Source organism: Carassius carassius, chromosome 32 (assembly GCF_963082965.1).
Source record: "Carassius carassius chromosome 32, fCarCar2.1, whole genome shotgun sequence".
Classification (NCBI taxonomy): Eukaryota; Metazoa; Chordata; class Actinopteri; order Cypriniformes; family Cyprinidae; genus Carassius; species Carassius carassius.
Window position 1 is genome coordinate 3257089 of NC_081786.1, and position 14794 is coordinate 3271882.

Sequence of the window (14794 nt, forward strand, 5' to 3'; positions counted from 1 at the left end):
TAACAACAAACTGCTAGGACTTATTATAAAGCCAAGGCAGCTGAAACTCCCAACTCCTCAACGTCCAGCAAGGTTTCTATATGAAAACACACAGATAGAGACAAAGGAGACCAATCATGTAAAATGAGATATTTACTGTTAGTAAACACCTGAGTTTGTGTCAGCTGAGCTGTGGCGCTGTTTCCCAGTGCTGGGGGCAATGAGGCAAAACGATACATCCTGTCTTTTGATAAATAGCCTAATCGACTGAATGACAGTAAGCCCATCAGCCCTCGCTGCACATTTACACATCCAGGCAACAGCTGAGCAAGAGGAGAGAGCCAATCAACTCAACTCTCCACCACAGAGATCACTGACCTGGTGGGTGGCTTGTGACTTTCCACAAAGACAAAATGCCATTGATACAGTGAAGTCTTGGGCAACCTACTACACACCATTACAAAAGCATAATAGAGCTGCACTCCCACGGCCAAGATTCATATCTGACAAGAAGAAGTCTGGCCTTCAACCATGAAGCCTTTTTTGGTATAACTAAAAGCAACTAAAATCATGTTTCATGGTGTATTTCACAAAATAGATGAAGACATCAAACATTTTTAGGAAGTAGACTTGCATTGTGACATTCTAATAAATTTTTGATGATAAATTGTATTAAATCATTAATCCAGAAAAGTTGAAAAAACAACACAACAAAAAATTCCGGAAATAAAAATACAACATTTCAGAGGGCCTTGTTAATTTTAATAAATGAGTAATAAATTATGACATTTTAAAAAGTTTTGAAATCAATTGATGAGACTTAATTAATTGATTGAATAATTAAAACGTAAAAATTTATTCCAAAAGAATTCAAATGGAAAACTGAGAATGAGAACAGATTTAATGTTAAAATGTATAAATAAAATATTGTTAAACTGTATACATTTCATAATTTTAATTAAGACACATTTTTTGACTATTGAAAATCAATTTAACAATGAAAACATAATACAGAAAATTTTAAATAGAAATTTTTGTTTTTAATAAAATAAAAATTGCATTTCTAACTTTCTTTTTTATGTTTTGTTTATTTGTATAAATTTGATTGTTTTTTATATTACAGAAATGTAACTTAAATAAAGAGAAAAAATAAAATGGAAAACAGAGAATTTTAGAAGAATAAAACTAATTTTTATAGGGCCCTAAAAATTAACTTTTTCAATTTGTTGTTAAATTGTAGAATTTTCCTTATTGTACATAAGACATGCTTTTTGATTGCTGTCATTTGATTTAACAATTAAAACTGAATCTATAATGACTACTTTATTTATTTATTTTTGCATTTCTTTTTTTCAGCAACTATTTACAGACTGTAAAAAAATAAATATGAAGGGTTTGTTTGATAAAAATACCATTAAAAAATATATTTAAAAAACTCTACCATTGCACAATATATACTACCCAGCCCTACTCTGTAGCCATGTTTCTTTCAACTGAAAAAATGGCGTGGTGTATATCTGAACATGAAAACACTCAGAAATAAAGCTGAAGTGGCTCTAACAGACGTGCCCAGCAGGACCAGCGATGTTTCCAGCACGTGCGAGGTGGCTTTCTGGCAGATAGTCGGCAGCACCAATGATGAGACGAGCTCTGCAACATATGGCAGAGGAGCTGCTCATGCCACAGTGGAGATATATTAATGAGCACAGCTCCTCTAGGAATAAAGACCCTGCTTCTAGGAAATGTGCCTCTGAAATAAGGCTGCTCGAATGCATGACTCTGTGAGAAACAGGCTGCTTTGATTTTTACTGCCTGGAATCAACTGACCTTCTCACTGATGACTGAGCATATAGTGCATTAAAGCATCAGTTTTGAAATGCTCATTGTTTCTGTTCTACATTTTAGCCAAGCAATGGAGGAACTGTAGATATGGGCCCCGGCTAATATATACAGTATGAGTATGTGATTTTTACATTTTTTTAAAGCAACGACCCACATAGTTTGACCACAGTTAATATATATTATATTAGATATCAGGATTATATCAGCCACCCTGCCTTAAAAATTGGCATTGACATCGTTACTGAATAACATATATCCGTTGATCAACAATACTAGGCATGTTGATTTGCTAATGCAAATTTTTCTACAAGCCCAGGTGTCTTTAGTCTAGTTTTTCATGTTTCTTAAATCATTAGCTCCTATGAAGCTTCTCTAGGGTAAATATTCATATCTCCTGGGGGAACAACAAGGCTCTTAAAAGCTAATTTACCAGAGGATGTTGTTACTTGTATTTTGCAACTTACATAATCATATGTTTCTGTGGAGTTTAGAAAAAAAGAGCCACGCATGCTTTGAACAAGTCAATTACTTTGTGCAAGAAGGGTGGGAGGACTGCCTTTGTTTAAATATACATAAACAACACGACCGCATTTGACACTTATTGCCCCCCAGGTATGTTAGGATGGGTATGTTGCCAGCTCTTCAAATAAAGGATACAGTCTCAGGGCTCCACTTTGTGTGCCAATAGCCAAAATTTTCTGCACAGGGTCAAAAGCCATGGAGGAGGGTTGATAGGGAAAGCCATGTCGCACTGTCTGTGAAGCAGAAGATGATTTGCATTAAACTACAAACAAGGCAATTGTGTTCTTAAAGAAACAGTTCACACAAAAATGAAAATTGGCACTTACTGGCATTTGGATCAAAACCTGTGTTAACCATCAAGTGCACTATATTCGAAGTCTTCTGAAGCCAAAAGATCAGAAATTACAGAAATGGAAATAATGATTTGCTGGTAATAATGTATGTAACTGAACACAGCACACACATTTACATTTATGGTGTTTTTTCAGAAAAATGTTCTCTTCTTTTATTTCTTTTAATTTTTTTACAGAACTTTTTTTAGGAAACAACCTATATTTCAATCTGTTCCTTATACCAAGCAGGGTTATTATCTTTAACTAAAACTTAGTAGACACAATGTAACTAGTAAAAAAAGTAATAAAATTACTAAAACATACAAGACTAAATTACTAAAACATACTACATTTAAAATGAAAAGAGAAAATATAAATACGAAATATATTTTAAAAAATTAAATATAGTAACAAAAACTATATTAGCATATCAATAATCCCATATTGCCTCAGAGTACTGGGAATATAAAGCATGTTTAACATGTTTTTTGGGGAGCTTTACAGACATGTTAATGCATGCATAAATATCTACAAAAATTGTCTGTTTGCGTTCCATTGAAATACTTCACAAGGGTCAGTTATTAACAACAACAATTTTGATTTATAGTTATAACAATTCAGTAAAACACAAATCATTCAAATTGAGCAAGGTCTGTCTGTGAAAATGAAGAGACAAAATATTTATTATGAGTAAATGTTGACATAAGTAATATTTGTTCATTAGTTATTAGATGTTCTCTTACTGTATTTTTGTCGAATATTTTTTTTTTGTTAATTCAGTTTTGTTATAATATTGTTTTGAATGGTTATTATTAACTATTTTCATAGCTTGATTCTTGGAGAATCGGTTAAAGTCAGTTTGACCTAAAACAGCCTAATAATTATTAGTTATAACAGCATATAGAACCCATGACAATTAAGAAACAAAAACATATAAAAATGTATTATAGATAATAACAAGTGAGATTAAAGGGATAATCACCCCAAAAATGAAAATTACGTGTTCAACAGAAGAAAGAAACCTATGGGCTTACATGTTTATACAGGATGAGTAAACAATGTCAGAATTTACATTTTGAGGTAAACTTAATGACCTTGTAAACAATAACATTATGAATGGTCATGTGACAAGTGTAAACAGGGCTTTAAACTAACTTGAACCATTTAGCTACAACAATTTTCCACAATGAGCGAACTGGAACACAGATTATCTGTTCACGCTAGCAAAAGATCTAATCTGGTCTACAATCCAAATTAAACTGTTAGACAAAACATTAAGCACAGGTATTTCTTGACAGACGAGACTGGCACACCTTGAAATATGACATGAATGAGTGTCTCATCCTAACTTGAATCAGTTCCGCTCCTTACAAAAAGTAATTTGATGTTAAAGGGTTACTTCACTCCAAAATTCAAACTCTGTCATTAATTACTCAGCCTAATGTCGTTCCAAATCTGTAAGACCTTCGTCCATCTTCTGAAAACAAATTAAGATATTTTGAATTAAATCTCAGAGCTCTCTGGCCCTGCATAGGCAGCAACACAACTGAAATGTTCCCAGACATGGAAACGTTGTAAAGACAAAGGTAAAACAGTCCATATGAAACATGGCTAAACTTAAAATTTGCAAAGTTACAGAAATACCTTTTGTGCGCAACGAAAACAAAAATATAAATTTATTCAACAATTCTTCTCCCCGTGTTAACATCCTCCGCCATTTGGAAAAAAGAGTACCCAGAAAAATGCCTGTGCTCTCCCCAGAACATAATCAATGTAATCAGCATTGTTTATGGTGCGCATGAGTCGTGGTACTTTCTAAACAAACGTTTCTGGTTCTAGGAACGTTTCAATTGTGTTGCTGCCTTCATTTTGGGGTGAACTAACCCTTTAAATGAATTTCCTTTTTAAAATAACTGCCACCAATACAGCAACGGTCAACTCAGACGTCACACGAGCGATTAATCTCGTTAACCGAGCTCTCTGGGTGGTTATTCCAAATGGTGATGGTTATAAACGATTCTGAGGTGTTTTGTTTTAACCGAGTTGGAAACCATTGAACGTTGGCGAGCTGCACTTCTAATTAGTAGGGATGGGCGAATCGATCCTGAAATATTAATATATATCGATACTGATGCGAGTATTGAAGGTATCGATACTCAAATAAAAAATATTGATACTAAGGTGTTTTTATTTACCAATGATTTTGTTTATTAAACAAAATATAATGCCTACATTATGCCTTAAATTGGACGAATAACCTATGTTAGCAAATAATTGTGTGTAAGGGATTTTCCTGCTCATCTGAACACGCAAATGTTGCAAGGCAGAATCAATCGATTACAGAGAGCATTCACTCACTTCTCACAGTGCATTTAAATAGAGCTGCGTTTCCCAAGAGTAGCCTATAATAAGAAATAATTTATGTTTTTGAAAAAGGCAGCCCAGAGCAATGCAGAAAAAAACATAGGCTATATGTTTGAGTTATTTCACAATAAACCTATTGAAATTGTACCCTAGTTTGTAGTACATTTATTTAAATTTGAATGTTAAAAGTTCATATTGCTCATGTTCTATTCTGTATTTTTATTATAAATAATATACTCTCCGGATAAAAAGGTTGGATTTTATGCATGCAACAGCCTATTACTGGCAGTCCCTTATGACAGTGAACCATAGTAAAGTGAACATAGTTTAACTATTGTATTTGTAGATTTCCTTGTTTACAACTACAGTAAACATATTTTAACCATGTGTAAACAAAAATATAACCTAATAAGTTGCAATTAAGGCATATTGAATGTTAAAATGCATTTTAAATATAAAGTTAAGTAGGTATTATTACCAATTGTACTCATAATAATTAAATAAATGTCATAATCTAAAAGTTCAGTTTAGAAGTATCGTATTGGTAGTGAGTGAGATATATCGGTATCGACGATACTGGCCATTAAAAGTAGCGGTATCGTATCGGAAACAAAATATGTGGTACTAATTAGAATATTGAGTCGAGTTGACGCCACTCACTCACCTCCACTCACTCAACCCCAACCCCCCCCCCCCCCACAAGCATGAGATCACAGTAACTAATCCCACCTTGCAGAGCTGGAAATGCTCTGACTGCAGGGTCTCCTGAATCATGTCATTCTCCCGGTTTCCCGACTGAAGGGACGCGGCGGTGGAGGAAGAGGACGCCGCAGTCAAGCCGTCCAACACCTTCCTGATATTAAACTTCTTCATTTTGCCTCCCAGCGAATGCGAAACGAATGCAAAATGTGCATCAACAGAGCGAGCATAAACAGACGGTGGCGGAGACAGCCACACAAGCGCACTGTTGTTGTATTTGTCCTGACGTCTCACATGTCAGGCAGTGTTGTCATCCCGTCTCGTGTCATAATCCCACGCTCATTCCCTAAACACGGACGCCGGATGGTATGTCACGTCTTTTTCATTTTAATCGAGGAACGGGCAGTGTAATTCAGTTAGATTTGGCCACTCTCGCTGTGCTCCGTTCCCCCCCGCTACTAACGCGGAAAAGCAGAGCGCTGCAATCACCGCGACGCGTCTGCGCTGAAGAGGCGACACCCGGATGTGAGGGAGAGAGAGACGCCGCTGCGGCGCACTGACTCTGGATCAGCGCGCGTGGCCTGTAGCTGTTGTCTATAATAACCTTCAGGAAAGTCAACAGTTCAAACATTAGATGATGATTGTGATGAAGATGAGGGCAACACCCACCATGATGGCTTTAATCGGATTTATTTTAATATACACAATAATAATAATACGGTTATATGAAATCAATATAAGAAAATCCAATAATATTTAAAACAATGATTGATATATATATATATATATATATATCAATCATTGTTTTAAATATTATCAATCATCATCTAATGTTTGAACTGTTGACAAATATAAAATGTATAATATTATTGTTGTTTTATAAAAAAAATACCATTCCCCATTTACCATGATAACATTATTTAGTTGTTAACCTATTATTATTATTATTATTATTATTATTATTATTATTATTATTATTATCTAGCAATATTTACTAAATTATAATTAGATTTAATGTAATATTATCATATTGTTAATAATATAATATTAATAGAATTATTTAATAATATTTTATAATAAAATTATATTATTAACTTATTTTTATATAAATAATTATATAACTAATTATAACACTTTATTGTTATTATAAATTGTATTAATAATAACAATATTTAAAATTTTGTGATAAATAATAATGCTAATAATATAATAATATTATATAATAATAATAATAATATATATATATATAATATAATTGTTTTATTTAAAAAAATACAATTTACCATAATAGCATTATTTAATTTGTTAACATTTTATTATTATTATTATTATCTAACGATATTTACTAAATTATATTCAGATTTAATGTAATGCTATCATACATTTAATACTAAAAATTTTATAAAATAATTGAATACTATTTTAGAAAAAATTATAATATTAACTTATTTTATATAAATAATTCTAATACCTAATTATAACACTGTTATTATAAATATAATTAATCATAACAATAATTAGAATTTTATGATAAATAATAATGCTAATCATTTGGTCTTTAACTGTACATATACATTTATACTCAAGTGTTTTAGAAAGAGTGCAGTTAACAGTATAACTCATTAACTCAACAGCTTTCTCTCTGTAACAGTACTGATTGTTCAGGTCTTCTGGGTACAAAATATTCTCAATGAAGCCTGTGACAGACACATGTGGCCCGTCCCTCCTGTAATAGCTGCTGTTTCCGGATGCTTAGTAACACACAGTCTCCAGGGTCTCCTCTCAGCATCTGAGGAGATTAATGGTCTAATTTTTAATCCTACACTATTGTCTATGCAGAAAATATTACAAAATCCTAAAAAATACTGTGCATACATAATAACTGCAGTATATGATAGTGGATAGTGGATCCAAATAATGTAATTTGTATATTGGTTGCTTTATCATCACAATGGGTTTAAAATCAACTTTAAACTCAAACTATACTTTTAAGCATTGTACCATTTCTGCTTCATAATGGGTAAACATAATGGGTTAATTTTAAGCAACAAATCACTGGCCTCTTTGAAATCAGAACTAATTTAAAGGACAGTCTGTGTTACACACACTAGATGGAGCCATAATCATTCTTACATCCCAAATCAACATTGACATGAATGAGGTGATTCATATGTTGACTGTTAAATGAAAATAACACAATCTCTATATTATAAGAGATAATGCCTTAATTATAGTGTCATCAGTAGTACTATCTGAGAGCAGCGGTAACACTTTACAATAAAGTCCCATTAGTTAATGTTAGTTAATGCATTAACCAGCAGCGAGCAATACATCTGTTACAGTATTTATTAATATTTGTTAACATCAGTGTATAAAAATACAACTGCTTGTTAGTTCATATTAGCTCAGATTCATTAAATGATGATTATGATGAAGATTAAAGCAATCATCCATTATAATGGCTTTGCTCAGTTTTAATTTAGTATACACTGAATAATAATAATAATAATATATAATTTGGTAACACTTTAGAATAGGTAACACTTGTTAACTATTAACTACGACATTTCTCTCAATAAATTCTTAATTTGCTGCTTATTAATAGTTGGTAAGGTAGTTGTTTGGTTTAGGTATTGGGCAAGATTAGGGATGTAGAATAAGGTCAAGTAGAATAAGGCATTAATTAGGTAAATAATTATAAATACAATATAAATCTTGTATAGAAATATAAAAAACTGTATTATATGTGCTGAAGAGGGGGAAAGTGATTGACAAGTTCCGTTTTTCCATCTCAGGAGCTGTCATACCAACCATCACAGAGCAACCCGTCAAGAGTTTGGGGAAGCTTTTTGACTCCAGCCTGAAAGACTCTGCCGCCATCCAGAAGTTCAACAAAGAACTTGGAGCTTGGCTCACCAAGGTTGATAAGTCCGGTCTGCCTGGTAGATTTAAAGCCTGGATCTACCAGCATTCCATCCTGCCCCGAGCTCTGTGGCCCCTGCTGGTCTATGCAGTCCCGATGACAACAGTTGAGTCCCTAGAGAGGAAGATCAGTGGCTTTCTTCGGAAGTGGCTAGGGCTTCCACGCAGTCTTACCAGCGCTGCACTGTATGGGACAAGTAACATCCTGCAGCTGCCCTTCAGTGGCCTCACTGAAGAATTTATGGTGGTACGCACCAGAGAAGTCCTACAGTACAGGGATTCCAGAGACTGCAAAGTGTCATCAGCCGGCATTGAGGTGAGGACAGGAAGGAAGTGGAAGGCTGGGAAAGCAGTGGAGCTGGCAGAGTCACGCCTAAGACAAAAGGCATTGGTGGGCACCGTGGCAACAGGCAGAGTGGGCTTGGGCTACATCCCGAAGACTTTGGTCAGCCAGGTCCGTGGCAAGGAAAGACACCATCTACTCCAGGAAGAGGTCCGAGCATGTGTAGAGGAAGAGCGAGTGAGCAGGGTTGTGGGACTCCGGCAGCAGGGAGCATGGACAAGGTGGGAGAGTACACTGCAGCGCAGGATTACCTGGGCAAACATCTTGCAGGCAGATTTCCATCGGGTCCGTTTCCTGATACAAGCAGTCTACGATGCCCTGCCAAGCCCAGCGAACCTCCATGTCTGGGGGAAGAGTGAAACACCTTTCTGCCTTCTTTGCTCTGGAAGAGGCTCCCTAGAACATCTCCTCAGCAGCTGCCCAAAGGCTCTGGCAGATGGTCGCTATCGCTGGCGCCACGACCAGGTGCTTAAGGCAATTGCTGAGAGTGTAGCCTGAGCCATTAGCACCAGCAAACACCATCATGCTCCAAAGAAGGCAGTCCTCTTCATCAAAGCTGGAGAGAAACCCCTGGCACGTCCACAATTAACAACAGGTCTCCTCCACAAAGCCTCTGACTGGCAGCTGCAGGTTGACCTTGGAAGACAGCTGAGGTTCCCTCAGCATATTGCAACCACAAGTATCCGCCCAGACATGATAATTACTTCCGAGGCTTCAAAACATCTGATCATGCTGGAACTTACGGTGCCATGGGAAGAGCGTATTGAGGAAGCCAATGAGAGGAAACGCGCTAAGTACCAGGAACTGGTGGAGGAGTGCAGGGAGAGAGGCTGGAAAATCTTCTATGAGCCTATAGAAGTCGGCTGTAGAGGCTTTGCAGGGCTTTGCAAAGTCCTTAGCCGTTTGGGTCTGACAGGGGCGGCCAAGAAGAGGGCCATTTAATCTGCAAGCGAAGCCGCAGAAAAAGCTAAAAGGTGGCTTTGGATTAAGAGGGCTGATCCGTGGTCTGCTACTGGAACGCAAGTCGGGGCTTGATCAACCCCGGCTGGGTCGCCTGGGCGAGGGTGTATGATGTTGCGAGACCCGAAACACCCAATGATCCCAGGATACATCACTGAAGATGTGTCCCAGTGCATCCATGAGATGTTTCTTGCATAGAGTCTAAAAACTCTACAATAAATACACTTAAGGATATAGGATAAATATAAAGTCTAGTATAAATCTTATTTGATTTTATCAATTTCTTTTGTGGCCAATAATAATAATAATAATTTAAAGGAAAAACAATTCAGAGAAACTTTTAATTTACTACAAATGGCCATCTTGAAAGCACCCTTCATTGTTAGTTAATGTTAGCTAACATCCATTAAATTTAGATTTTTAAATATTTTAAAGTTCTAATATTGACAAATGGATCCGTCTTGTGAAGTGTTAACAAAAAAAAGGAAAAAATTTCTTCCGAAGTTAAATCTTTGTTTTAATTAGTTTAATCCTAAAACGTATTTCCAATTACGAAATTCACAGATTTGCAATATGGACCCCATGTACAGTATACAGACTTATCAAGGTCAGAAACATATTTGCAGAAAGGTCACGTTTGGTTTGTGTTGCTGCTCCTCATGTGTCCTGTGGACTCTCTTCTGTCCAGCTTCCCTCCTACTTGTGTGATTCTCAGGCTCTGTACGTCAGCACAGTGATCATCCGCTTCTCCATGAGAGCCATCTGCTCACTCACATGAAGCCACCGCTTTACCCATCGCACACAAATACAGTCTCTTGTGTCCCATGACAGAGTTTGCTCAGGGTAAGTTGTGTCTTGTGTAAAGGGGAAGGTTGATGGAGTATGAGAACAATTAATGAGTGCTTATTTTGCTGAAAACTACTCACAATCACCTTGCACCAGACAGGAAAAGGTTTAACATTCAGAAAACAATTTTACCCCCAAATTTCTTTGTAGTATTCCATGGAGCGCTGACAACAGACCAATAGTATTTATTTGCTGGAAAGCTATTGTCATTATTAACAGAGCCACTGACAGACTTTATCCCACAGATACTAGTTTGGCCTTCATTTAGTAATTCATGGATTATTTGGCAAAAAATGTATAAAACATATCGCATACACTCTTAAAATAAAGGTTTCGGAGTTTATTGTTCCAGGAAGAAACTTTGTCATCCATGGAATCTTTCCATTCCATACAAATTTGGAAACGGCTTCTTTAGATCACACACGAAAACTGCATTTTGATGGATTTGTTTCTTTCAAACACACATTTTTTTGAATCACAAGAGTGCACTGCAGTGGTGTGGATTACTTGTGGATTATTGTGATGTTTTTATCAGCTGTTTGGACTCTCATTCTGACGGCACCCATTCACTGCAGAAGATTTATTGGTGAACAAGTGATGGAATGCTACATTACCCTAAATCTGCTCCGATGAACAGACAACTCATCTACATCTTGGATGGCCTGAGTACATTTTCAGCAAATGTTATTTTTTGTTTAAACTATTTCTTTAAAACAAGAATAAAACATTTGTCAGTGAGGTAAGCAAATAATAATTTTAACTCAAAATAATAAAGTTTATAAATACCTTTAAACAAGGTATTTTTTTCTTGTTAAAAGCTTAAAGTCACTTCATTGTAATAAGTCTTTCAAAAAACTAGCTTTAATATCTTATATTGTTTAGATATTTGTACCGGTAAAAAGACATTCATTCGCAACATTAATGCAACAATTACTGTATTTAAAATTTTGAGTCCACCGGAATAAGTAACTTTGAAAGAGCAGAATTCTGACGTTTTTGAAATGTATTATACATGTACAATATTTTTGTGCTTATTGTTAAAGGATTTCCCACAAACATTCCTTCACTCTGAAACTAGGTCGGAAGTATATAGGACACAGACTTTGGCTTTGATGGTTTTCCTCTAAGCAAAACAACCACTTCAAATGAAACCAGAAACAGTTATAATGCATGTAGAGCTGTCACATTTCACCAAAGAGTAGCTAAAAGTTTCATGTGTTAAGATCAATAATAAAGGTTTTCAGGCTTCATCAGGACAGATGAATTCACTCCACATTATTTGTAAACAACTGCAGCGGAGGGGCTCAGATAAGTGGTATGTAGAACAGATCCCTAGACGCACACCAAGGACGCTACAAAGTAAAACTACGGGACGGTGCGGAACAGATGGGAGAGTAAAAATATCTGCCCTCCTGTACGCACCATGTCAGCAAAAACCTGCCTTCAGGCTCAGCGTTCACACGATGAACCAGAATGAGACCACCACAGTCCACTGTCCAAGCGACTGAGAGATTAATCAGCAAATTATTGAGAGACAGAAAATGGAAATGTTAGTTATTTTAATAGAAAATCTATAAAATGCCATACACATTCAGTGAATGGGTGCCGTCAGAATGAGAGTCCAAACATCATAATCCACAAGAAATCCACACCACACCACTCCAGTCAGTCATTCAATGTCTTGAGAAGTAAAAAGAAACTGCATATTGGTTTTTAAACAACAAATAAACAAACATTTGAAACAACTTTAAATGTTGTTTCAGGCCAAAAACGCGCTCATCATCCATAAAAACATTTCTTCCAGTGAAAACCTCCTGTTGTCCTCTCACATCAAAATCCACCAACATATTTATTTAGATCAGTTTTGGACAGTTTTTATCTCATAAACGGTGCATATTTCTCTCCTAATTCAGAGGTCTCCTAATTTCACTAGAGAAGTGAAAACTGTTTTTCACTTCACAAGACATTAACTGATGGAATGCAGTGTTGTGGATTATTGTGATGTTTTTATCAGCTGTTTGGACTCTCATTCTGACGGCACCCATTCACTGCAGAGGACCCATTGATGTGCAAGTGATGTAATGCTACATTTCTCCAAATCTGTTTAGATGAAGAGTTAAACTCATCTACATCTTGGATGGCCAGAGGGAGGAGTATTTTTTTTTTCATGTTATGTGTTTTAATGTCACATTTCATAGTGTTTAATATAGTACAATAGTACAAATACAGTCTCACAATGACTGAAACAGCATTTTAAAATAAATTAACAAATAAAAAGAAAAGAAAATCAAATTGAAGTCATGAATTTATGTTAAATTTAATTGTTTTTTTTAAATGATTAATTAATTTATTAGATTTTTTTAGAACTTTGAAATTAGCATATTCATTCACCAAAACTAGCGCAGAATAATTTATTCATAGTTTTATAACCCTTTTCTCATTATTGAGCAAATTACTTAATTCCCTTTTAAATAAATTTTTAATTGAATCACAGTTCATCTTCAGCAACAACATTGTGACTCAACAGTGCCTTCTTGTTTTCTCACAATACTAGCTTGGAAATCTGCCAGAAAAGGTAAAAGCTCTACACCTGTTTAACCTTTCTAGCAGCGCTAACAGATGGGAAGCACTTATGGCTGAGACGGGAACATTTCTGGTGTCTCTGGGGGAACGTGGTGAACGGCACACCATCAGAACTGTGTGATAAGTTACACAGCCTCGTATGAGCACAAAAAACTCTGTAAACCCACTGAAACCTGCTTTTCCATGCACAGAATCCTCAATATGTTGGCATCGGATGCCTAGTGAGTTGAGGCTGCTATGGAGGCTTGAACGCAGTATTGTTTGCTCAATATAGTTCAGATCTCTGGGGGAGCATCAGAATGCCGGAGTTTTTCACATTCACTCAAAAATGCGTGGCAAAATTGGGTCACGCTGGGAACGGCTTCCTATTTCTGTGATATTAAACATTGTGTATGGAAGCTGTGCATCATGTTGTGTTTGATTGCTCCCTTGACCTGGATACGCTGTATGAGGCATATTTCTCTTCTATATTTTATAAACTTGATAAAATAGAGCGGCTTTTGTTTTGTTTTGGACTTCTTGGTTACTAAAGTTGCACTGAAACGGAAATTCTGCCACTTTTTGTCAAATAATGTAAGGAGAGCTATATTAGCTTGCGATCTGAGGCACAGCATTACTCATTTATGCTTCATGAGAAGTTTATTTAAGTTTATTCAGAAGCCCTGATGGAATATGGAGTATTATCCTGAAGCTACATTTATTTTTCATCAGTCTAACTTCATTAGATTTATTTTTTATTTCAAACACATTCTGTCCTATTGAAGTTTTTCAAAGAAAACAAACTTTTGACGGCTATGTATGAAAATATAGGCCATGTCTCTGTGCACACATGCTTTCTGCAGAGAGAGACATAATGAATTTGGCATCTTGACAGTATTTCTCGACACTCCTGAAATGTTGTAGGCTGAAGTGTGTACAGCGGATCTCGGTTTGTCTCCTTCCATGCTGATGTATTTAATAACCCCTGTGCATGTAGCAGATTAGCAGGGCAAATGAGAGGTATTTATTAGATACTCAGCATGAAACTCAGTCAACATGGTACTTGTTTGTGGCCCCCAAAATGCTTAGATGAGTATTAATCATTGACAATAAAAAAAAATACAAATTGCAAAATGATATGCTATACAGAAAGAATGATAAACTGCTCAGTTATCTCTTGAGTTTAACCTCAATAAGGAAGCTTCTCAGACTAGGATGTGAATCAGCAGCAGGTTGATTTGCTCTTTGCCTGCTGCTTCAGGTTGATTTGCATGTTCTGCTCTTCTTCTTTCACTGATTCCTCATTGTTTTGGAGAATGTGCTTCACGAGGAATTTAGCAGCTTCATCCACATTGATATTCTCCTAAAACACAAAGAAATCACAAAACTCCATTGTAATGAAACAGAAGTGGAATAGATGTGA

At 35.8% G+C, this 14794-nt stretch overlaps 1 protein-coding gene across 7 annotated transcripts in view; it reads right to left on the minus strand.

Moving 5' to 3' along the window:
* Window positions 1-6279, minus strand: part of LOC132112413 (syntaxin-binding protein 5-like) — a 38699-nt gene extending 32420 nt beyond the window's left edge. For 3 of the 7 annotated variants that reach the window (XM_059519877.1, XM_059519878.1, XM_059519876.1), the window contains exons 1-2: window positions 5769-6278; window positions 2479-2576 (exon numbers count right to left, since the gene is read on the minus strand). In XM_059519877.1, the coding sequence (XP_059375860.1) occupies window positions 2479-2576; window positions 5769-5912 (242 nt within the window). In that variant the 5' untranslated portion in view covers window positions 5913-6278. Of the gene's footprint in view, window positions 1-2478; window positions 2577-5768 lie in introns of all 7 variants that reach the window. The other 4 variants (XM_059519875.1, XM_059519874.1, XM_059519880.1 and 1 more) reach the window with 2 other exon arrangements.
* Window positions 6280-14794: the final 8515 nt, after the last annotated feature.